At 41.6% G+C, this 24,755-nt stretch overlaps 1 protein-coding gene across 1 annotated transcript in view; it reads left to right on the top strand.

The window, feature by feature from the left end:
• Nucleotides 1-20,339, top strand: part of NATD1 (N-acetyltransferase domain containing 1) — a 73,235-nt gene extending 52,896 nt beyond the window's left edge. The window contains exon 3 of the mRNA XM_078665236.1: nt 14,740-20,339. Within this exon, the coding sequence (XP_078521362.1) occupies nt 14,740-14,856 (117 nt within the window). The 3' untranslated portion in view covers nt 14,857-20,339. The remainder of the gene's footprint in view (nt 1-14,739) is intronic.
• The last annotated feature ends 4,416 nt before the right edge of the window (nt 20,340-24,755 follow it).

Below are 24,755 nucleotides of genomic sequence, written 5' to 3'. Positions count from 1 at the left end.
CTGAATAAAGGCAACAACTAAAAGGCCCTGTATTTTGAAAAGCTTTAAAGTCCTTAGAAATCCATGAAGAATTAATGTGCATAGTTCTAAGTGACCATTATAGGTAATGAGATGAAGGGAAAGCCTCATCTCTGGAACGGAACAAATGCTTACAACTTTAGTTGCAGTCTCCACATTAGATAAGATGTAAGTTAGCTCAAGACATGAGCCAATGATTTCCACTTGAGGGCCATTAAGACTGAAAACTAAGGGTCTCTGGTGGCACCCTGTACTCCTAGCAAATGAGTGGGGCTTTAAAGACTCCCATGAAAAGGAGTGTAAATGGATGTTTGTCCCATGGGTGTGGCCACCAGCACCAAACACAGAGCCATGCGTCCTTGTATCAATGCTTCCAGTCTTCAGCGCAAGTGCTAATTCATTGAGTTAATAAATGCATTTCTTAATCTCAGTGTACCAGTGTAATTTTGCTTCAGTAATCTGCACTTTTTTTTAATCTCAGTTGGTAGTAATATTAAAAGCACTGAGTTATCCCATCAGAGTAAACAGTAAACCGTGAACTAGGTGGGAAATCAAACAGATGAGTAATCCCAGTTTTTATAGATTACATAGAATTAACAGAGGGTTTATTAAAATAATTCTAAAAATTGGGACTCTGAGCCAAAGCAAAGCTGTCTGATGTTGAGAATGGGGCAAAGAGGAAAACCTGCCATTTGGTTTTTCACGTGTAGGCAAAATTGCACCAGTGCATATGAAAGAGGGTGCCTGCTAAAGTATTGTAGACTCTGAGAACTAAGAGTTTGGAGGTGTTGTAGAAACTCCTAAACCTTTGGTTCTTTTATAAAGTAGACGATGTTGGGAGGTGGTGCAGATTTAATGTTAGGGAGGTGATTTCAGACTCTGGGAGAACAGATAGAGAATGTATTTTGTTTATTTAGCAGGGGTAACCCTTCTTTTCAATCAGCAATGTTTTATGTAGCAGCAATGCTAACATATAAAGTGAGGGTGTAGAATAGCATAGTTTCGAGAAATGACATGAGGCATAGATTAAGTGTCAGTTGTGCAAATATGTTTGGCTAAGGCAAACACATATCTAATGCAATATAATTTCATTAGTTAATAGAACATAAATGCATGCAACACGTTTATAGCTGACTGGGCATAAACCACTCTTTCCTTTTGAGTTGTTACATGTCCTTTCAGTGATATTCCAAGTGCTTAAAGAGAGTGCATTGTGCAGATGTCTGTTGGTAGGGAGTTAAGTGTAGGGGTCTTTGAAGTAGGACTGGGAATTGGAGGTGGCGCAGGATGGCTTGGGCATGAATAAAAGTTTAATAAATGGAGCTTAGGTTTCAAATGTGTGGTTCATGATGATGTCATACAGGTAGCTAGGATTAGACCATTTACTTCTTTGTATGTACGAGTTTTTAGCATGAACCAAGCCTTATTCTTGGGTTTGTCTTGTAGCACAGTTAAGCTCTTTAATTGTGGCATGAAGGGGTAATAGGGATCCCCTTCTAAGTGACTCACAGTAGTCCAGTCTTAATACGAATGAGTTGCCTAACGTTTAGGATGTATTAACTGATGTGTGTGAGTGCATCTTACAAATCTTAAATAATTAAAAATGTGCTGCGGTAGCTGTGTTACTCATGAAAGCTTCTGGTTTTATGAATGAGCTAAAGTGAACCTCGAGACTTCTGGCCAATAAGGTGAAATTAGGTAGTCTTATGGAAAGCGGAGAGTTGTGGTCAGTGAGATGTGCACTGATGAGAAGGTAAAGCATAGGACCACTGTTTCAGAAGTTCAACATGAATGACCATAATGCCATCCAGTATCTGATGGCAGGGAGTAGTCGGGGATGGGCGACACATCCTGGGACTGATTTCGGGTATCACCCCTTATTAGCCAGACTGGCTTGAATCCAGTGGCACAGTGAGCACAGGACTCACGTCTGGGCATACCCTTCCCACTTAGGGCGACAAAAGCAAAAAGAATAAATGAAGCACAGAATGCTGAACAAATCAAACATTACCCCCAGACACACATCTGGGTTTAAGCCCAAAACAAATTATGGATTCAACCCAGATCTGTGACTTGGGGGTGAATGTTTGACAATGTTAACTATTCCGTCCATTGTCTTTTTGTGTTGCTATAGTAGTCCTAAGTGGGAATGGTATGCCCAGACGTGGGTCCCTTCAAGAAGATTAAGTGGAGCATTTATCAGCTGAAGCAGCCAACAAAGATTAGGGGGGCAGGAGTCATGCTTATTTTAGGGAATGCTGGCTGGTGATGGGAGGACTGTTTTGTTCTAATTCCAAAGGTTAATAGAAAATTAAGTTGATGGTTTTGTCTTTGTTGATGAAGCTGTTGGACAAAAATAAAGAAGAAAGTTATGCATAATGTTCGCCTTTGGTTCTGACACAGATTATGATTCCTGTTCAGAGTACAATGAGTTGGGAATCAGTCTGCCCCTTTAACCCACTGGTTTTGTTGCCAGTTATAATCCCCTTTTAGTTCTGTCCCAAGCCAGCAATTTGTTGTTTGGAGTCTGATTTTCAGCATTTGTATTTTGCTGTTCTAAGATTTCATGGACAAGCACCTAGAGGCTAAGAAGTCTGCCATGAGCTGCCCACATCGCATTGTAAATTTACTTCCAAGGCCATCTAAACAGTAGGGCAGCTTGGAACAGGAGTGCATTCCAAAACATGGAGATGACATTATCTATTAAAAAATCTATAAACACAGCAAAAGTAGCCGAATAGAGATCAATGGGGAGATGATTGTAGCACAACGGAAGAAAATCTTTTTCAACAATAACTGTCTATCATGCTTGCAGATTTTACCTGTCACCATATCCATGCATGACAAAATGAAAGACAGTTCATCATGCTTAACTTCTGTTTCAAAACATTCCATTTTCAAATGGATTTGATTACCCTTAACATGATGGTGCTGTACTTAAAAAGTGAATAATTGCCCATTACAAGTAGGCCACCAAGCTTCCTAAACCTACACAACCAAGAAGTGCAGGATACCTCGAGCAGTACCGGAGTCACCAGCCAGGATGTGGGGCTTGCCATATGAGAATACCACGATCAACAGTTCTTCCAAAAGTAGAATGGTATTCTCTGGTGAGGAGTGCAGGTCTGTTTTAACACCAACGTGCTGACTGAGCCCAGCAGAGGAGGGAGAGTCAGAGCTTCTGGCACCTCCTGGAGACCACCAAAGACCCGGTGATGTGCTCCTCCCTTCCATAGCATCACCAGCTCCAGGGCTGCCACCTAGCTGGTGTTGTACATGCAGCACATGGAATTTGAACTCTAAAGCTTGTGCTGGTAATAAATCCCAACAATGCATTGGCATATATTTTGATCCCATACGACTGGTAATGATGAAGTAGCAAGCTGTACTTGTCATCTGACAGGGTCTCAGGAAGTAGAGCTTTCCTGTTGCTCAGGGTGACAGACAACCTGGAAGTGGCACTTCCTTTGCCTCTGTGCTTAGAAGTATTCGCTATTTTCAGTCAACCCCTACAGAGCCACCATTATGCTACCTGCAGAAGAATGGCTCACCACCATTCATTATTAAAATCTTGCTAAAGTGACACTTCCTCCCATAGGCCATTCAACTCATGATTATTCACTTGCTTGTCAAGGGCACTTCGTACTGGTACAGGCAATAAATAACACGTCTGTTCACAGGAAGAGCAGGTTTGTTCAGAATCGGCCTGTGACCTCGTATGCGCATTGCTCACTTTCTGTGCAGCAAGCAGCCAAGATAAATCTCCAGGACAGAAGGCTCCAAATGCAGGCCAGCGGGTGACCTCTGTTCTATGCAAAGTGCATGCTCTGGAAGGGTCCCTGCACTTTAAAGGAATGCCTGTGCATACTCTTGAGCCAGGCATCTCCTGCTGGTGCTCCAACTGATTGCAAGAGAAACCTCTTAAATATCCCTTAAACCACCGATCTCCTGTCATCGATTGAGTTAGTTCTGATAGTCCTGTACCTTCTCCAGTTATGCAAGCACAGCCGGTTTGCAAAAGTATGTGGGTGTACAAATACGCCACATAATATCCAAGCTCTTTACCCAGCTCCGTCTCAGAAGCTGACCTAATAGTGAAGGCACAGGGTCAGAGCTGATTTGCATATAGCCAGTGTCTAACCCAGGGTGGTGTGGAGTGCAAAAAAACGATGGATTTAGGCCCAGATCCTTGTACTGGGGTGAATGTATGACATTGTTCTACATTCTGTCCATCAACTGTGTTTTTTGCAATTTTCACCCCGAGTGGGCTGGGTATGCTCAGACGTGAGTCCCAGGCTCTCCACACCACTGGAGTCAAGCTATCCAGGCTGATGAAGGCTGATAGCCAGAAACCGGTCCTTGGATGCTTGATTCCGGTCTGGGAAAGACATGGCTTGGTAGTTCGGACTGGACTGTTCCCATGAGGCACAGGGTCAGAGCTGATTTGCATATAGCCAGTGTCTAACCCAGGGTGGTGTGGAGTGCAAAAAAACGATGGATTTAGGCCCAGATCCTTGTACTGGGGTGAATGTATGACATTGTTCTACATTCTGTCCATCAACTGTGTTTTTTGCTAATAGTGAAGGAGCACTTTCACTTTTCATAAGCACCCTTAAATAAATTCAACATGCAGCACTTTAAATTGAACCACAGCCTAGCAACTCAGCATAATGTGGTATGTGTGGTTGCCCATACATCACAGATCTTAATGCGTTCTATGAGGCGTAACCAGAATTGTCAACTGTTTGGGCTGTGATTGAAAGTGGTTGGGGGTTTGCTTGCTGGATTTTTGTGGAAACTCTGGATCATTTTCGAAAACAGAAGTCGAGTACTACTCGGATAAAACTAGATATGATAAACAATTATGGAGGGAGCGTATACCTTATACCAAAATAATTTTTGGGAAAATTATCAAATCACATTGGATTACCAACATAGTTCAAAACAATTGGAAAGATGCACTTGGAAAATTATTGGATCAGAAACACTGGTCATAAAGATTTTTGCTTGGTATGATTTGGAGGTTTCTTTCCCCTATGACATTTTAAGGGATTTTGAGGATAATGGTGATTTGCAAAGTGTGTTGGGTCATAACTAGTAAAAATTGGATACACATTAAAGGTTATTTTATAGAGGGGATTGGACGTTCTCTCCCAAGAGTATTCCAATATTGAGTTGAAGCAAATTATACTTTGTAACTCACACTGAGCTTGTTATAAAGTTTAAATTGAATAGGGCTCCAAGGTAATTTTAAAGTGCTGTTTGAAGGTTCTCCAACAAAGAAATCCTAAAACATGTTGAGGCATATAAAGCACTTATAGGCACACTGGGAAGTAGTACTCGTACTTAAAATTGGATAGGGTTGAAAAGCATTAAAGAGGAATGTGGGGAGGCTGGACACTCTCCAAGGATATTTAGATAACATTATTGGCTGCAATGGGGCGTTTAAAAGTAGACTGACAAAGTAACTTTGGTCAAACCTGGGTGGCCTTGAATTCTTTTGGAGGGGGTGTTGGAAATCCCTGATGTTTAATCATTCAAAGGAACCAATTTCATTAGGAACTGGGAAGACCATGAATCAGTTGTCTGATGTTTGATGCTTCATTGTGATAAACAGTATGCTCACTGTTTAGACTTGTGTAGATTAGTGTGAAGGTAATTTTCATTCTGTCTTGGAAGACCTTTGTAGGCTTGTATGTATGGGTGGGTGTGCCAAAGGGCTCTCACATTTTTCTGATTTAGGTGGTCAGTTGTCTATTGCTTGGCTGAAGTAAAGTTTTATTAGCTGTACACCATGGTGCAGATATATAATTGTGAAGAGGTGGGTGCAAGAAGGAAACGTGTGCTATCCTAGGTTTATAGGAGTTGCTCTAAAGAGTTTTTTACTGCAAAATGTGAGTGCTGTTGGTGTACGAGCACTAGTTTTAACCTCTTGTCCATCCAGTATCTACTCAACAGCATATAGGCATGGGTATGGTCAGGATAACTGATCTGCCAAGCGATGGGTGACTTAGCCACTGCTAGAATATATGGGTAAAATTAAGAAATTAAGTTGGCTTGGTAAATTATGGCTGTGTTGGGCCGTTGTGTGTTTAGATCATATGAGAAGTGTGTTTTAGAACAATGAAACAAGCTGATCTCCTCTCACTTTGCATTCTTCATGCCAAAATGTTCCTATTTTCTGCCTCTGTCTCTTTCGGCCTTTCAGAATGGAGGCTGAAGGTGGAACAAACGAGGAGGCCCTCTTCGCTGGGAGCACAAGCACTTCAGCAGCATAACAGCTGTTTTAAGGGTAGCCTATGACCCAAAATTACCTACCTACAAGGCACAGTCCACGTCTGATTTTCACATGCACTGCATTGAAATGTCACACTACTTCGCAAGCGATACATTTAGATGACACATATAAGCAAACTGAAAACGTGGCAGGTATTGTATGGAGATTGTGCATGGGGCAGTAATAATTCCCTTATGAAAACATGGGGGAGCAAGCTGAGCCTTTGCATGGCTGCTGTGGTGAAAGGTGTATGGGCAATATTTTAAGTTAATTATTTTTGATGCTCGCTAACCCAACCCATTAAAGTAATATAATACTGCTTTTATGGCAGTTTTACCACTTATGTATTCATGAGTGTTTCCCTACTGCTGTTAAAGAGGGAAAAGAGATACAGCACTTGTGTCCACATGGTCCAACTAAACTATAAACTGACAGGGCTTGAAGGTAGTACTCCGCCTGAGCTTGAGACATACGGTCGCTGAAAAGCCAGTGACCATCTGTTTAGGGTGGAGCAGGAAACCCTTCACTCACTCAATTTGAAAGCCTCACTCCGAAGGCAGCATTCAAAGACTGAATCTTATGCATGCGCATTTTCCCATGAGCTGCGTGTCTCATGAACAGCTCAAACTTACTTTTGGTCACATGCCCCAAACAACACCCTACATTAAGGATAAAAACAAACATTTGAAAACGTGTTTTGTGTATAAACTTTAATATATTTTTAAGTAGGTGATTGTAACAGTACTCAATCAGGTGTTCTGTAACACACCAGCAATGGGCAAATGTAACGATTATACACACAATTTCTTCTGCACAATTTAGCAATGATGTTTAACCCTCAGCTTAACCCACAAGGTGCAAGCAGGAGCTTCTTTAATGTCCTTCCAACTTAAGGATGTCTGTTCTGGAAATGACAAACTGAGCATTGAATGTTTTTTTATCCTACTCCACTGATAGAACGTAACAACCCACATGCAAACAAAAGTGGTGAGGGAGAAGAGGGGTTGCCGGATAGGTGAAAGATGAAAAGTAGGAGTCTAACATAGTAGAAAGAGGACGATGCACACAGTCCAGCAGTAGCACACAAGCGAAGGAATGATGGACAAAGTGCAGTGGAAGTGTAATGTACAAGGGAGAACACTGCTTGTGGGGCGAAGATGATGGAGGTGCGGCAGCACATAATGGAAAATAAGCAGAGACTACCAGCATACATAGTGCATGGAGATGGCGGAGTGAGTTAGCACTAACTGTATATGATCTTAACTGTGGGTCACAAGTTTGAATAAAGTTCAACAAAGCTTTCAACCATCTCAGATTGGTATATGGAACATCAGGACAACCATTTCCTTTGCACCCCTTTTTTCCCACCTGACTGGAGGTACTTTTGGCTTTGCTAATGCTTGCTATTTATGTTTTCAAATAGGCGTGTAATTCTGTTGTTGAATGATTGAACTATTTGTTGTGCGGCAGCAGATAACTTGATTGTTACATAAAACAGGGGCAGCCCAAAAACCAGGGGCTATAAACGCTTTAAAAACAAACGTTTCCTGTGGTGTGCTCAATTAGAGTATCAAAGTTAATACATATGCGGTTATTCAATCCACAAATAATGTAAAAATTCAAAACCATCAATGAAAGTCAATTAGTGCCACGTGTGTTCTTTCATGCGCAAACTTTCCAGAAGAATTGTGTTTATAAAGTGCTTACTACCCCTGACAAGGTGTCAAAGCGCTTTTTGGCGAGTAGCAGGCTACTCCGCAACCTAAAAGGATTAGTGGTGGATTAGTATAGAGAAATATGAGTATAGTATTAGTATAGGCGGTATGAGTGAATTTGTGCTGAGGACATGCGAGTCTGTTAGTTGGATTTATTTATTTATAAAGTTTTATATAGCGCGAACTTGATTGAATAGAGTAATGGAAGTATAGAAGAGGGAAGAAGTGTTATTTGGGAGATCATAGAAGTAATTTGAGGTCTGGGATCAGTAAAGTAGAGATGGAGGAGGGACGAGCCTGTAGAAAGGAATTAGGGAGAAGGAGAATCCGAGTAGAAAAATGAGGTTTGGAATAAGTCAAAGGAGAGCTAACACGAAGAGGAATTTAGTTGGGTTGTTTGGAGATCATAGTAGTAAACTGATGTTTGGGGTGAACCAGGAGGTGTAGAGGAGGGAGAAGTCAAGGAAGGGTGTTTGTGGAGATCATATAGTAGAACGGGTTTGGGATGAGAGAGAGTGACGATAGAGGATAGATTGATAGAGGATACATTGATAGAGGTGTAGGGTGGTTGTAAGATAGGGTAAAGCTTTCAAGAGTATTTTTTCTCTTCTACAATAGGACTCAAATAATTAAAGATACATGATTACATAGTAAGGAAGTATGTGTAAGCAATATAATATATTGAGATTTCTATGTTTTGTGGAGTAGTGGTTTTCAGCTGAAGATTTGTATGTGCAGTACTGCTGGTGAGTGGTATTTGAATAGTACTGGGGTGGTGATGTGTTTTGGAGAAGAGTATGTGGGGTGTAACAGGGAATGGACCAGAGTTATGAGCATTTGTGTTAGATTTGGTCACTGAAATAGGTAATGTCTGGTGGGCTTGCATGTAAGGATTGCATGGTTGTGTGTAATTGGTAAAAAGAGGATTCAGGTGTTGGTGGATGGTGTGATAGAAGGTTGAGTAGGTATATGTTTTGTCATGATAAAATGGATCTGTTAGGAGCATGTACTGGATAGAGCTAGTGTTTTGTTTGAACAGGGAGGGTGTGTCTGGATGCATTAAAGTTATGTATAGTGTGGTGTTGTGTTGTACAGGTGCCATAGTTGGTGTGGAATTGTATTTAGGTGTGGTGTGTGGGGTTTTGTACTGGTTGTAATGGTTGTGTAGTGGTTCAATACACTTTGAAATCTTCATGAGTTATGTTTGTGGTGCAGGAGTATATTTCCTTTGCTGATATTGTGTTTGGATGTTTGCGGATGTGGAGGGCTTGAGGTGGTAGGTCGTAAGTGAAAATTGGGCAGCATCTCTGGCCTTGGGCCCAACCCGAACAGGCCCAAACAGGCACCTGCCCTTGTCTTCTTTGGTCTATTGGCCAATGGAACTCTAGCCATACACCCTAGAGCCAATGGGAGACCTGGCCCTATTAACCAATCACAGCCCTAGCAGCCATCACAGTCAAAGCCCTTATCCCCAAGTTCAATAGGAAACTGTAGCCCTAGTAGCCAATCAGAACCCTAGCCTAAACCACCTATGCCACAACCCCTCTGATAGCAAGAACCTCATACAGCTGCACTCAGCACATATCGACCACAGAGCACCAAGCTTTTAGTTGGCATTTACAAAATTATTTCACCACAATTGCCATCTGAGCACACTCAGAAGCACAAACTACATCAGACTGGGAGTGGAATAGTAGCAAAGTAATTATACTACTAGGACTTTGGGACCTGCTCTGCTGCTTACCCAAAAGCATGAAAGTTCGTAACGCCTGCAATCACACAGTGAGTGAAAACAGGAGTATTGTGCAGCAGTGTATATAATGCATAGGACAATGGAACCATAGTACGACTTGTAGTGAATTGAGGGGTCCCCACCAGCCAGGTACAAATAATTAAAAGCAAGAGCAGTCAGTTGTTGGATATGTAACTAATGCACCACTTTAAAAACAAAAGGTAAATGGCAAAAAAAATGCCCTAAAATGATGCGCAATCTCATCTAGAGAAGGTGTCCCGTATTCAATGACCAGATAATCTCCAGTAGCTGCAACAAGATCAGCCATTAGTGGAAATGACTACAAGTCAGATATACTTTATTGTCTGATTAATTAAAATGTGAAAATACGAATTAGAAAAAGTTAATAGTAAGATGCATAAAATCTGAATAAAACAACAAGAAGTTAAAAAGCAATGATACTATAAAGTGACTGTACATAAATGACTTTGTACCAAAAGTAGAACGTTTAGGGACCGCTCATGTAGAGATTTAACATGCGGGGGATGCGCAAGTTACAGAGTGCATACTATTCCTAGTACAAGTTAGTATAGATGTAAATAATATTAAAAAGTGCTATGCCAAGTAGTTGTGAGCACCAGTAGTCCTTTGAGCATGATTTATTCAACTGTCACTTCTCTGGCCGATTGTAAAAACATTCCAGCAGCCGCATAAAACCTCCCAATAAGTGCCAGCTCCATCTGGACTATGGTGGTGTAAATATGCCTTAAGGCATCCTTGCATGTTCTTACGCCGTGTTGTATGAACATAGTTCTTAGATACATGCGCCTTGGGGACAACAAAGCTGGGCAACAGCAAATGACATGTTCCGCAGATTCTAAGTAATGTTGGCACAGACAACAGCCGGACCCACTTGACAACCAGTTTTTCCAGTGGGCTCTATAGTCTGTTATTGGCAAACTTAAGAGCCTCACCCTCATGACATTTTGTAGGGCTTACCTTCCAAGACCTGCTTTTAAATAGGCCTGGCATGCAGTAGCTTCATGTGACGTGATGAGGCCATCTGCACCCAGGACTTGTCTGATCCGTTCAAGATCTTGTTGCCTCGAGATATTCTTGCCACACCTTTTTAACAGGATCTTTAGACTGCACTTAGTTAATGATGTGTCTGTTGAAAATTCAGTAGATAGACCCATTGTTTTTTTGGCCCTCAAGAAATATCTTGCCCAGCGACTATTATCTTTAAAGACCACCTGTAGCGCAGCCCTGAGTGTGCCCGGGCATGCATTGATCACATTGTGTTGGAATTTGACCATGTCTTTTTTGCATTCAATGTCCATAGCTGTGATGTTGAACTATAGTCTGATCAGTGAACGCCTGGACATGTGGGGGAGATTAAAGACTTTTCTATATGCCATTGTGTAGGCCCTCCAATTTATTGGGAATGACTAGACACATTGGGATGCTGACCAACGCAGTAGATCCCTGTAACAGCTCCCCTTGCCTTTGTAAGGTATCTTTCTGGTTGGATGCCAGGCATGTTTAAAAAGACATAGAAAAAGCAGTAGGTCATTTTTCATGCAAAATCAATGAAGTAAATTTCTTACATTTAATGAAACGATTAAAGTTGTCCTCTATATTGTAACTACAGTAGGATGTACAAATAGGAGATTAGGACAGAAAAGAGGTGTTTTGACTCCTGTATGCTGTGCAAGCCTGGGGCTTTTTGTTTTAAATATAATGATATCTGTGGTCAAGCTTTATACTAATGTGATACACATGTGAGTAAAGTACACCTCCGGTATGGATGGAGTCCCCAGTAATCCAATTGTAGGACTAGTCCATTATATTGGAATGAGTTAGGGTGTCCTGGGCTGAATTATGTCAAGAAGTTGTATAATAATATGCACAGCGTATCTGCATGCCAGGAATGGAAAAAGGAAGAGAGCTGGCGTGGCCCGAGAAGCATTTAGACGTTTGTCTTTCCTACTAACTTGTGTCAATGACCAGGCAGAGGCCTGCATATCTGTGCCAGCCAGTTCTCAAAAGGGGACCTGGAACTCTGTTATTTCAGTTATAAGATCTGGGAATCCTCAAACCCTCAAGACCTTTCGCCTGGGGACTCTCTGCTCCTCTTTTTAGATTAATGCCACTTTTAATATACCATATCTACCGATCAAATTTGAGTGTATTGTTTGCACAGTTCCTTCTTCTCTGCCCCATTACTCCCCTTTATTTGGCAGCCTTATCTGTCTTTATTTCAGTTCTGTGTGAGTGTCCTCCTTGGTTCAAAATGCTCAAGATCTGTCCCCTCAGATCTTCACTTGCTATGGTTTGGGAACTCCCAAATCTTTCAGGATGCCCGCCCTACTCACATTTTCTTGTATTTCCAGCCTTCTTTTGGCTTGAATAATAGATCGAATTTCTTGTACCTTAAATTTCTCCTGCCTCTCATGTCTTTACTAGCTGAATTTTCTAGTCTTCGTGTCCCGTAACACCCTGCTTTGGCTTCACCTGCGCTTTTTTATCACTCTGGAACTATAGCTTATATCTTTGCATCTATGCCTAGTCTTTATCTCCATAGTGTCTTTTTTATTTTTAATGTAGTACTTCTAATGAGGCTACACCCTGCCTTTCCTGCTTAATAAGATCCCCCAGCTCCTTTATCCATATTTTCCTGGTCCAGAATGTCGGGTTTTCAGTCCGCTGCAGTTCTGCAGCATAGTGCAAAGAAATCTTTATATACTTGAGGACTGAAGTTTCTTCTTATCCATGTCATCTTGTGTCTTGCTGAAACCCTCCTCGGTGTTTCCCGTCTGTTGGCAGAGGGAGCTCCTACTGGGTCTTGCTGGGGCTCAGTTACACCAGTGAGAACTTTCTGTTAACTCTGACTAGATTACATTTGCACTGAGGAATATGAAGAAATGGTGGGTGGAATGCTTGAATTAATCTCGCCCACTGGTAATCACTCTAGGCCGCATTGCATTCCATCATTTACACACCATGTCATCTCTGACACGAATCGGCCTTTTGAAAATCAGCCTTGGTTCTGCTCCAGTACAAACAGTCCAGCCTGAACTGCCAGGCAAGGTTCTCTCTGGATCATAAGCACACCAAGTCCAATTTCATCATAGTTGGAGCTCTACAGGGGTGTGTAGCTTGGTTCCAGTGTCATAGTGAGCACAGGGCCCACCTCTGGGCATACAAAATGCACTTGGAGCATTGCACTGAGGAATATGAAAAAACGGATTGTTGGAATGCACCAGTTGATCTCGGCCACTGGTCAACTTCTCAGCTATAATTTTTCTGACTGGATAGGATGCGGGCAACAGAGGATGTAGAATTATTTCCCCCTCACATTAGGACTTTTTTACACCTAGGATTACTTTAATCTACCTCTTTTCTTTGTTTTTAAAAAAATGGGTGACTGTCAGCACCCTGATACATGGGTGACTTTTGCACCCCTGTTGGTGACTTTTTGCACCTTGACACATGGATGACTTTTGCACCCTTGCCGGTGACAATTTGCACCTTGATCCATGGGTGACTTTTGCACCCTGATCTAGGAACTTTGTCCTCCTGTTGATTAATTGATTAATGGATAGGATGCTTCCCTTTGCTGCTCACCACTTTGGCTCTACATCTCCCCAGCTCACAGTCTGCACTGTGTCCCCAATTGCTTCATTACCTCTTGCTGTGTCCAACATCCACAACGAGTTGAGCAAGCCACCTGAGCTTCCTCAGAACGCCGAAGAAGAGCACACACCTTTGGACCACCTGGATCTGAATTGGGTCATGGACTTTAAATCTCCCTTTAGAACATTATATAAAATATTTTTGTGGTGTTTTCATTCTAATATCTGGAGTAACAGTACCTCCCCTCTAATTTGCTCATATTTTCACTGTGATCATGCCCCTGACCCTTTTTAAGTGTCCCATTCTGTGCCAGAGTTTGCTCTAACACCTAGGAGATTCTAACTTATTCAGCCTGAACTATTCCTCTAGTCTGGCGGTTTGTGTGATGCACCCAAAGGTTGGTACTTTAAAGAATCCCTCCCTCCACTGACTCCATGGAAGCATAATTGCTGCTGAATGTGCCACTAGCTTGAGATGTATGAGCTATTACCTAGATTTGAGCGTCTCTTCTGATTGTCTGAATGCCCAACAGAGTGTGAAAATTGCCGCTGTTGCCGAATACGAGTATTAAAGTCTTTAAGTTCTGCCCGGGTTGGTGTCCCATCTTATCAGCAGAAGATCTTGATTCCTGTGTCTTCATCTCAGCGTCTCTTGGTCAATGATCTTTAAGCTGTAGAAAGTCAATCTTGTGTAGATCTCCAGATCATCCACAACTGAGTTGCGAATGTATGCTCTTTGTTCAAGCCCATCACTCCTATATCCCATAGCTGCACTGACAGCCTAGGAGATCTGCTTGTTGAACTACGTTTTAATGCTTTCCAGTATTTGAGTACTATTGTTTTGCAGAAAAAGTGGCTGATATGCCTTCGCTCCTCATAGAGTGGTTTTCTCTGCATGGCTGGGTACATCATTTTACACTCTGGTTATGGGATGCCTGCTTACTTGATGCTGGGCATACAGTAAGGGTAGGAGTCCCCATTTGTTTAGAAGGGTTTGTATGGCACGTTATTATTTTGCTTTCTTGATTGTATTTTGTTTTTGACCGTTACGTTCACCTAAACACATTTTAGGTGTTGATGCATTGTTAGTATTGTGGGGCATTTTTTAACTCCCTTGACTGAACAATGATGACATATTTGCAAACTTAAAATTTAATTAGTGTAGTATATGTGATGTATAAAATCACATGTCTGGGTGTTAATGGCATTCTTACCAGCAGATCTGCATTTTGGTAGTTTTCTTCATTTTTCCACTGTATTTCTACATAATGTCTGGTATAAAGTGCATTACAACAGTTGGAAAGGTTTGTTTGAGTTATATATTCTGTGCTTTTATTTAAACATCATCTCTTTGCTCCACAGGCAGCCATGGATTTTGTGGTTGAAGAAGACTTGAAGGCCCACCTCACCTGTTGGTACATTCAAAAGTTTGTAAAAGAGAACCCTCTGCCCCAGTATCTGGAACGTTTACAACCTTGATACTGCGACCCTTCCGAGCCAAATATCACAGTACCAGCAAGAGGTCCCCCTTCCTATTATGGTTCCAAAAAAGGTTGTGGTCTCCAGAGGGAAACAAAAGACGTTTGAAGCTACTATTTTTTATTTTAAATGTACGTACATATTTGTGTGAGCCCTGGGGTATGTACTTTGTGTCTTATCAGAGACCTCCAAGGGATAAACAGTATCTGGACGGTTCATGAACTCATGAACTGTGCTTGGCTGTTATTTTGTTGTTTTTTCTTCTTATTGCACAGACCTCACCCTCTCTAATCCACCTGGTTCTTGCTATGACACATCATGTGTAATTGCCTCATGGACCCGGATAGAGGTTGTTCTTGGTCGGATACTTCAGCTTCCATGTGCCACGTCTCTCACGTTATAATATGGATTGATACCCTTTCCGAAAGACTTCCATGCTTGGAACCCCCCATTCAATGTGATTGCTGTCTGTTAGGACTCCTCAATGGCTGTATCCGTTCTTGAAGAACATTTCCTGGTGATTATTGTTGCACTCTGTATTGAATGGGATTTCAGCATATGATACTGACAATGTTTCACTTCAAATGACTTTCAAGCTGTCCAGTATCCAAGATGTAGAAGTCAAGAGGTGGCTGTGGAAGAGAGTAAAAAAGAACATGGATTGCCACCTAAAAAAAAAATACATTGTTTTTTCTTTGGGGTGGAGGGGGATTAGCTGTTACACGGATGTAGTCATCTTTTCAAAGACCTTGACAATGAATTTGCTCTATATTAGGGTTGTGTTTAAAGGTCTCTGTTTATACTGTCTTTTTTTTTTTCTCCTAAATATTACTTCCTTTTTTTGGAGGAACCAAGCAGAGGTTTGGTTTGAACTGAGTGTCCTTTTACTCTGCAAATGAAATATGATTAAGTTCAACATTTGGGGGCAAGGTTGAAGTTGAATAGCGTTGCCAACTACCACAGAATGTTAAAAGTAGCACAGCTCAAAAAAGCAACTTCGATTTAAATTTCATAATTCCTGTATGAAGGTGGTTACAAAAAAGTTGTTTCTTCCAATTAAGACCGTGCCATTAATGGCAGAGTATGAACCCTCTTTAGTGTGTCAGAGAGCAACTTTCAGTAAGATTTGCCACTCTTGGAACGTAAACTAAAAGGCTTGGTGTAAAGGTTCGTTCATGGATATTCCCATGCAGGATGAATACGTTCTCTGGCCTGTACTTCAAAGTGGAACAACTTTACTTGCAACTGTATTTACTCCTGTAAAGGCTAGCAAAAGGTGCAATTGGTGTTTAGAAATGTATGGATTGACTGGATCATGTTTATCCAGTGACTCTGGCATGTCGGGAATATATGTATCCCCATGCATTCTGTTTAGTTTTGTGGTGATACAAGCCCTGCCTGCACAAAAGGACCATTAACACAGACCTGGTTAGGTGAGGGAAGTCTTGTGTCTGTGAGTATCCTGTGTGCTATGTCACTTTTTCTCTTGACAATTTCACAATCCAACAACCTGCTGGGAGCTAGTGCATGCCTACAAAATGTATTTGCACTCTATTGCTTGTGACTGTAGAGGTTGCCTGTGCAAACCCAATATGTCTGAGCTGTCACCACCTGAAATGTCTGTAGCACAATGATCATGTGCACTGGTTTTCTTCTTTCAATGGAAGTGCTTAGAGCAGGTCTTGGCTGCTGTGGTTGTCCATGTTAGGCACTCACCCGATGCTGGTCGGTGTCTGCATAGGTTCTCCCCGTGTGAGCAGAGCCACTACAGGTCTGCTGAGTGTCTTTTTGTGAGACCGCTCTACTTACAGCTGGTCGCTTTGTACAGAGGTTGCTACTGAATGCTTAGAGAGCTTGCAGCATTGTATGGCATGAAGAGCATGCTTTCAATGTAACGCAGCTGTGATGGTCACTGATGCTTGGACCTGGAGTTAACGTAGCACTGAAGATTTTCTGTAGCAGGGGGACAGAACCAGAAATCAAAGCTGAGGAGGGAAGGAAAAGAACAGTCACATGCGAACTCAGGATCTGACCGACTGTAGGTTTGGAGTCACAGTGGAGGAGTAACACATCTCGCAAAGCTTTCCTCAAACGTAATGCAACCCAAGAGGCTGAAACAGTGAGACATGCCTAAGTCATGCCAGGGTGTGCAAAGCAGAACCTCTGGTTGGCAATTTGCTTCCAGTCTCACAATGCATATAACTGTATGTTGATTTTAGCCCTTTTTTCACTGGATCTTCATGTTGTACATGAGATTGTCCTGGGTTGATTTGATTTGATTTAATCTAAGCCTACTTTTTATATCTTTACTTTCTGCTTGCTATACTTTCAACGTTGTACCTTTGTGGGCAAAAGTTCTTTGTCTGACCAGCCTCTTTCAAGGGTTATCGATTAATTATTGTTGATTCTCAGGGATCAGTAAAGGAAAAGAGCAAATGATGTTACATTGTTCCTATGAAACAACTTTAAGAAAGAAAATGTCATAAGGTTGCTTTTTTTTTGTTTTGAGAAGAGTGATTCAATAGTACCTAAATTTGATTTACTCAGATGAGCATACACACTATTCAGGAAACCAAGACCCCTGTAATTGCCCAGTACTTGGGAACTTAGTTGACTCACCGAAGACATTGTTGCGCATTTTGATGACGGGTGACAGGTACTGGTACTAGTTGAGAGCTCTTTGCTTGTGATTTTGTTTAATTGAAACCAGACCCATGTCACAAATGGTTTGCCTATTATGACTGTTGTCTGTTCTTTTGCCTCGATGGCATGAGTTTGTGGTCTGTATTAAGTTTCTAGATGCCTTAAACATCAAACAGAGTATGACCTTTCCATGGCCTTATTTCAAAGGCTAAACATTTTTAAACAGAAAAGGTAAGTACACTGATGCCCATACGTGAAGCTGGTGAGCTATTTGATATTTTTTTTGTTTGTTGAAAAATTTGGTTGGATTGTCATTGTTTTCCCCATACAATGCAACAAAAAACAAAAGCATGATCTCTAGAGCCAGTACTGTAGACCAAGCTTTCATTGCCACCATTCCTGATTTTGGATTTTTTTTTCTTTTCAATCCAGTTACTGCAAGAACATTACATTAAAAATAACTATACATCACTGTACCATCATGAATGGTGAAGTGCAATGTCCCCCTTTAGAGTCTCTGGATTGTTTTTTTCTCCAGTTGTCTATTGTATAAAATCTCCCCTTTTCAGATTGCTCCTTGGATTTCTGGCAATCTGGATGGATTTTCTTGAAAAACCTTAGCATCGTCCAAGAGAAATGGGTGGATCAAAAGTACAGCAGTGTTCCCCAAATCATCTTACCCCAGATGGGAAAACTATGGCATTCTGTAGATAATTTATGGGGTACCAGGTCGTCAAACTTCCCCTAATAAAGGGCTTCAGCCGCACATTTGGTTATTTAATCAATTTTAGACATGATGGACACGAGTCATCTACTCTTACTTGCATTCTCACGTGTTTCTGGTACCAGCCCGGTGACCTATTGTTACCAAGCAGTACAATTTCTACCCATCCACTTAGTCCATTGGCTGCAGTTAACATTTTACTGTCCATGTTGAATTTAGTGTAATCCTGAGCTTTTTATCAAGAGACTTTGAACATTGTCAACTTTGAACAACATTCTATGCTCTCAACATGTTTCATCTAAATTAAAAACAATTTGTATAATAATGTGTAGATTATGTTACTTGAAATGGCATAAATAGAGGTTCTGAAGAATCCTAACCATTTTGTTAAACAGCTATGGTACTGTTTCACCGTCTTCATTTGGAGAAAATAAAATGATGTCACATGATGTGCTCCCTAATACCAATCAAATAACAAGAAGTGATTTCGCATAACATCTTAATGTGTTGCTAGACCACTATGTTTTCTTTTATAATACACCATACAACATTAATTTGGTGATTCATTTTCCAAACCTCAAGGCGATAAAGTATTGATAACTGATCAATAATGCCACAAACAACCAGCTAATAAAACTAGGGAAAGTTAAGTCAATAAATACGGTTTAGAGAGCAATAAACCAATTGGATAAAAGGGTTTCAAATAGTCCACCTGGGTTTCAATATGCAACATGAGAGGAGCAATTTATTCCTTAACCTACTCATAAAGAGCACCCCTGCTGTTAAGCACTGCCTCCTTAGTGTCAGCTGTGATTTTATTGAAAAAACTAGAATGTGGATGTTAATAAAGAGGATATTCCCAAAGTGTTAAGATACATTGCTTGATCACCTGCTATCAGTGAACATTGGATCTCTATGGCAGCAGAATCCTAAATGTCATGCTAACAGTCTGTATATTGAAAAATAGATGCAGATTGTTCTGTTTGGAGTACCTTGATTGGTGAGTTCCTGTCCCTTCTGTTCTGGAATCCACCAAAGTAGATGGGGAGACAAAAAGTTTTTTGATATTGAAAGTTAGTCCAGCTCTGCAAGAGACTGTTGACTTCAAAGAAGTGTACCGTCTGTCACATTTAGGGAAGAGTGATTAAGCATTGCATTTCGGTACCAATATTAAGATTGTCTCCTTCCTCCTGATGCTCTTGACCGACTATTTAGGAGGTGTACCCCTTATGGACATGCACTTGAGAGTGTTTATTGATTGAAAAGCCTAGATTTAGGATCCTCCATTATTGGTTTATCTATTGAAGGCAGGTGAGAATATTTTTTTGCAATAGAGTGCTCCTGTCTTGTAAATTGACCAATCTGGCGCAGAGAATCCTGGACATTATCAGTCTCCTGCAGAGAGATTGGCATAGTGCCTGATCACTTTCATCGGGTGTGAGAAAATTCTATCTCTAAGGTCACTTACTTGTTTTAACTGGGCTCACTGCAGCCGCACTGTGTTCCAAAATTCTGAGCCTCACTAGGTGTTCGGAAATCATTCCACAGTAGGAAAGTTCTTCTAAATCTGTAATACGGATTTATGTATTAGACTCCAAAAACCAGATACCAGGATGAAAAGAACAAGACTAAGGGAGAGGCAAACTGGGAGAGAGAAAGTACAAAAATGTGGGATGTCCTTGTGTAAATTATTTCCAAACAGGAGCTTTTAGTTCACTTCATAGGACTGGAAGGAGAAGGGAATTAAACTGTGCCACATACATCAAAAATCAGAGCTGTTTAACTTTCAGTTTTTCTCTGTCGTTATTTGTATGATGTGATGTAAATTGCGTATGTATTATATTGGTGCTACTTGATCAAAAATATGTATACCTTAGTACAACTGCACTACCTTAGAACTGTGTGTAGGATGTATTACCTTCTTTGTAGTTTCTTTCGCTGCCCTGTTATGCTCTACCGAAGAGTTTGCACGGTATGCGTGCCTTTCCTACTCAGGATATTTAGACATTACCTTTCAGTTTTAACATCGGTCTACCTTGCCCCCAAGGCCCTCCTCCCAAATGTGTTATAATAAATTCATGATACTCTATATGTACAATAAAAGCTGTGGCTTACAAACTCCCTTTCTCTTATTGTTAGTAGCATGGTTGAAAAAATTAATATGTTCTAACATATGCAATGTATCTACTATTTACACTTGAAAATTAGCTTCTTGTGACAAATATTTTGCCATACGTTACCACATCAAGACACTGTTTAATACTTCTTGCTAAAGCGAATGGGAGATTTGCACAATGCTTACATTATTGGAGTGAGAGATGCATCCGTGTTTGTACATCTTTCTTCTATGTTTAATTAAAAGGCACATTCTTAAAATCTAGCAGAGAAGCAGACTAACTAAGGATGTGGGTGACATTCAGATGCATTGATAAACTCCTTGGAGCAGTGAAATTCCATGCCGTAGAGAGATTAACTTTATTGTAGATAGAGCACCCTAAGAAGTGTGCTGGTGTGTCAATATAGGGCTAAAAGTTTAATAGGCAAAGGGATCTGTGTCTGCCCATTTTTGTCATTCTCTGGCTGCCCTATGTTTTTCATCTGTGTGCTCGACAATCTGAGATAACAGAACGCAATCCATGATTTTTCAACTTTCCACCAGCAAGTTGGTAATATGTAGGTTGCCCTGTTTTCAGTGTTTAGTTTTTGTGGGTTCAGTGGTATTTTCCAAACCTTTTGAAATTGGTGCTTATCAGTGTTTATTCAGCTGCCTAACCTCCAAAACAGACAAAAACTGTGCTTGGCCAGTGTTTACAAAACAGTGTTTTTTTGCAGCGATTGGTATAAAGCACATAATTAACAAAGAGACTTAATATAGGGTATGTAGTGTCTCCCCATTGGCAGTGTGTCCAATAGACCCATGTTGGACTGTTTAAAGCATAGCAAGTCTGTGTATTTCTCTCCCACACTAGCCTCTTATTGCCCTCTCACACACACAAATACTTTCAGGACACTCTGGTTTACATGACTATTCATGGATTTTAAAAAAGTGAGAGTGCTATATTCAAATGTTTTAATAAATACCTGGGAAGAGTTGGGGGTCAGTCGACTATTTCTTACTGAATGTTAGGACATTGTAGGGGTGTCAACCATGCCAACAGCATAGTGCCTTGGGAAAACGTTGAATTGCACTAGATTAATCTGTAGCACTTTATACCTGATGCTTTAAGCATGCTCACCTTGCTTCGTTTGCACTCTTGGCAGTTATGAACATTTACACAACAGTAGCACCACCTTAATATAGTCAGGCAGTGTCCTCATGGGAAATGTCTCATTTTAAAGAAGTCCTGACTTTTTAACAGACATCACACTGTATTCAGGGACTCGAACATTTGCTGTTAACACTATGTAAGACGTTGGCCTGGTATATGATGATCACTAATTAAAGTGGGCACCTTGCACCAGTCCAAACAACCCTTATGGTGATTTAAGAGGTCAAAGATAACCTTAGAAAGCTATCTAAGTGGTAGCTGTGCAGAGCAGTCTTCAGGCTTCGTCTTAAAGGAATGTTAAGCAGCTGGTTTTAGCAGAATGCAACCTTATTGTATTGGTTAAATGAAAGGAGAACCACACAGTAGTTATAAAAATATGTATTTATTATTATAACACACCTTAAATACCTCACAGTATCTGCTACACAAAGCACACAATACTGTAACACAGAAACAAACATAGTAGCACTAATACACATTGGGCTTCAAGGGGAGACCAAACCATATACTAGAATCGTGGTATAAGAACCATGACTCAAGTCAAGACCGTATCTGGGGTTGTAGAATCGCTGGGACCCCAAGGAACCCCCCGAGGTGAGTAAGGAGGGATCCCATGGAGGATGGGTGCAGTGTGAGAACACAACTGTTTTACAGTTTAAGGACCCTTCCAAGTAGATTACGAAGAAACCCTTTAGAACATAGAAGGTTGGAGAGCCACTCCACCTGTGGATACTGAAGTACCAGAGTTACCTAGCCCAGGGAAGCTGGGTGCATAGGGTCGAAGTGGCGTCGGGAGCCTTCAAAGAAATGCCTCTGCTGGAAAGAAGACCAGTGTCTGGTAGAAACCCATAGGTGGATTCTTGAAGGAAGGAAACTGAAAGCAGAGGGGACAGAGTCTGCGTCACTCATGAGTGACCAGGGTCTCGGTAGACGAATGCCCACCAATGTCTGGTGCTTCAAGTGTGAAGAGGGAGGCCTTGACTCTGCAGCCACTGCGACCAGGAGACGTCTGGGATGACCAAGAGCCAGATATGACCTGTCCTACGAAGGATGTTGAGTGCTGAGGGGTCGGTGTCCGGCGGAAGCACCAACAAGCCGTGGCAACTGCAACTCATGAGGAAGGTCCCGGTCTGGCCCAGCAAGGACAAGGAGACTCACCACAGCAAGTGGAGTCAGAGCAGAGCTGGAGCGACCAGCAGAGCCCAAGAAAAGCAGTGTTGTCCCTCAAATGGACCCACAGGCCGAAGGCACAGGAGTCGTGAGGGAACCTCTAGCAGTTTCACAAAACAATAGCTTGCAGGGCACAGAGTGCGAGGAGGCCAAAGTACTTTGTACAAAATGTGCGCAGAGGTTGGGGCTATCGATAGCCCAATGCACTTGGTTGGGGAACGCCAACAAGCATATGCACTTGCAAATGTATGCGGTGCACAGGGGTTCGGTTTATGCGTCCCCATGAGGGATACTGCCCTCAAACTAGCTGAGAGGGCAGCTTGATCTCAAGGAACGTAGGAACCCACCTCCTATGTTGCTGGAGCCTTCGGAGTCCACAGGAGCTCAGGATCAGCAGACCGGTCTGTTGTGTTATGGTGCCTGCGAATGCAGGGAAGTGACTCCTTCACCCCAAAGGAGATACGTCAGTGTCCTTGATGCTCCACAGGTCCTGCACGGAGCCTGTATGGTGCACGGGCACAGACGATGCTTTGGACGGAGAGGGAGACTAAGTCGGGGCCAGTCGAAGTCCAGAGTGTCCAGACGGTCGTAGATCAGTGTTTTTTTTATCAGAATCTTGTCCACGTCGAATCTAGGGTCCTACAGGCAGGTAAAATCTTTTGTACGAACAGGAGGGGGTTGAACAGATTCAGGGGACCTTCCCAGGGAAGGTCAGGACAGTGGGGAGGATACTCCCCTGTCCTTTGTCCAGTTTCGCGCTCGATCGTGTAAGTGACAAGGGAAATCACCTAGCAATGCGCGAGACGCGGCCTGTTCCTGTAATGCATGCATGAAGTCAAGCGTGTAAAAGAAGGAACATTAATTAGAAGTTTCCCAAAAAATATTCTAATTTTGCCTATCGTAAATAAATCAAACGGAAGAGCTTTATCTCATCGAAACCTGCTGTGCGCGCGAGAGCTTTATTTCAATAAAGCCTGTTTTGACTGCAGTCAAAATTCTGTCTATAAGATGATGGAAACCCGTACTGATTCATTGATTTTGTCCCACTATTTGACCTTGATTTGGTACTGAATAGATCTTTTCTGCTGAAATGTTGTAAAGACATCGAGGGCTTAAAATTGATCCAATCAAGTGACATTGATCTAGTAACAATATTGGGAACAGGGTCTATGTCATTTATCAGGGTAAGGTTCTATTCAAACCTGATAGCGAATCTTATATTAAATATAGCAGAAAACTTCCAGAGCCAGGGGATTGACGTGGTGCCCTTTACAGCCACATGTGACGATAACCACAATGAGAAGGGCTATTATAGGGGCCCGGGTCAAGTCGGTTCTTCTCAGCCTTTTGATGACTTAAAGATCCGTGTCTCAAAAACGAAAAGGCTAGTTACACATGTTATCCCCCTCCCAATAACAATAAACAGGGGTATAACTGAGAATGAACAGCAATGGAACTGGCTGCCTGGTGCCTTATCGTCCAAGGTGACAGACAACCCAAGATTATTTTCTCACCTTTAGCAGTTTCTTTTCTGTTATTTCCTGGAATGCCGCTGGCATTAATAACAACCCTGAAAAATTACTGTATCTTTTTTCCTTGAATGCCAGCATAATCTGCATCCAGGAAACATGGTGTATTGACAAACTGAATGTAGGGAAAGACTACTTTGTGTTGGAGGTGGCGGCAACCCCCTCTAGTAGAGGTCATGCAAAAGGGGGAATTGCTTGCCTATTGTCCAATAGAATAAAGTGGAGCTTTTCCCACTACGTTGACTCCAGTAAGCTCTTCCAGGCAGTGACTCTCTCCAATTTAGATAAAACAGGAGAGAGACACCCCTTTGTGATAATAAATACCTATATACCGCCAGGTGATCCTTTTAATACCTTGTTGAAACAAGTTTTTATTTTTATTAGACAAATTAAAGAGACAGCTCCTTTTTCTAATTTCTTGTTAGTTGGTGACTTAAATTGCAAAGTTTCAAATTACAGTTTGGAGCTTTTCAGGAATAAAGTAAAAGAGGAGGCTATGTTGATTCCCCAAGCCCTCTTCCCAGACAATATAAAAACAAATAAACGGGGTAAATTGCTGCTGGA

The sequence above is a fragment of the Lissotriton helveticus genome, chromosome 10, assembly GCF_964261635.1.
Source record: "Lissotriton helveticus chromosome 10, aLisHel1.1, whole genome shotgun sequence".
NCBI lineage: Eukaryota > Metazoa > Chordata > Amphibia > Caudata > Salamandridae > Lissotriton > Lissotriton helveticus.
Note: the sequence above shows the minus strand (reverse complement) of the source record. Positions and strands in the feature narration are given on the sequence as shown.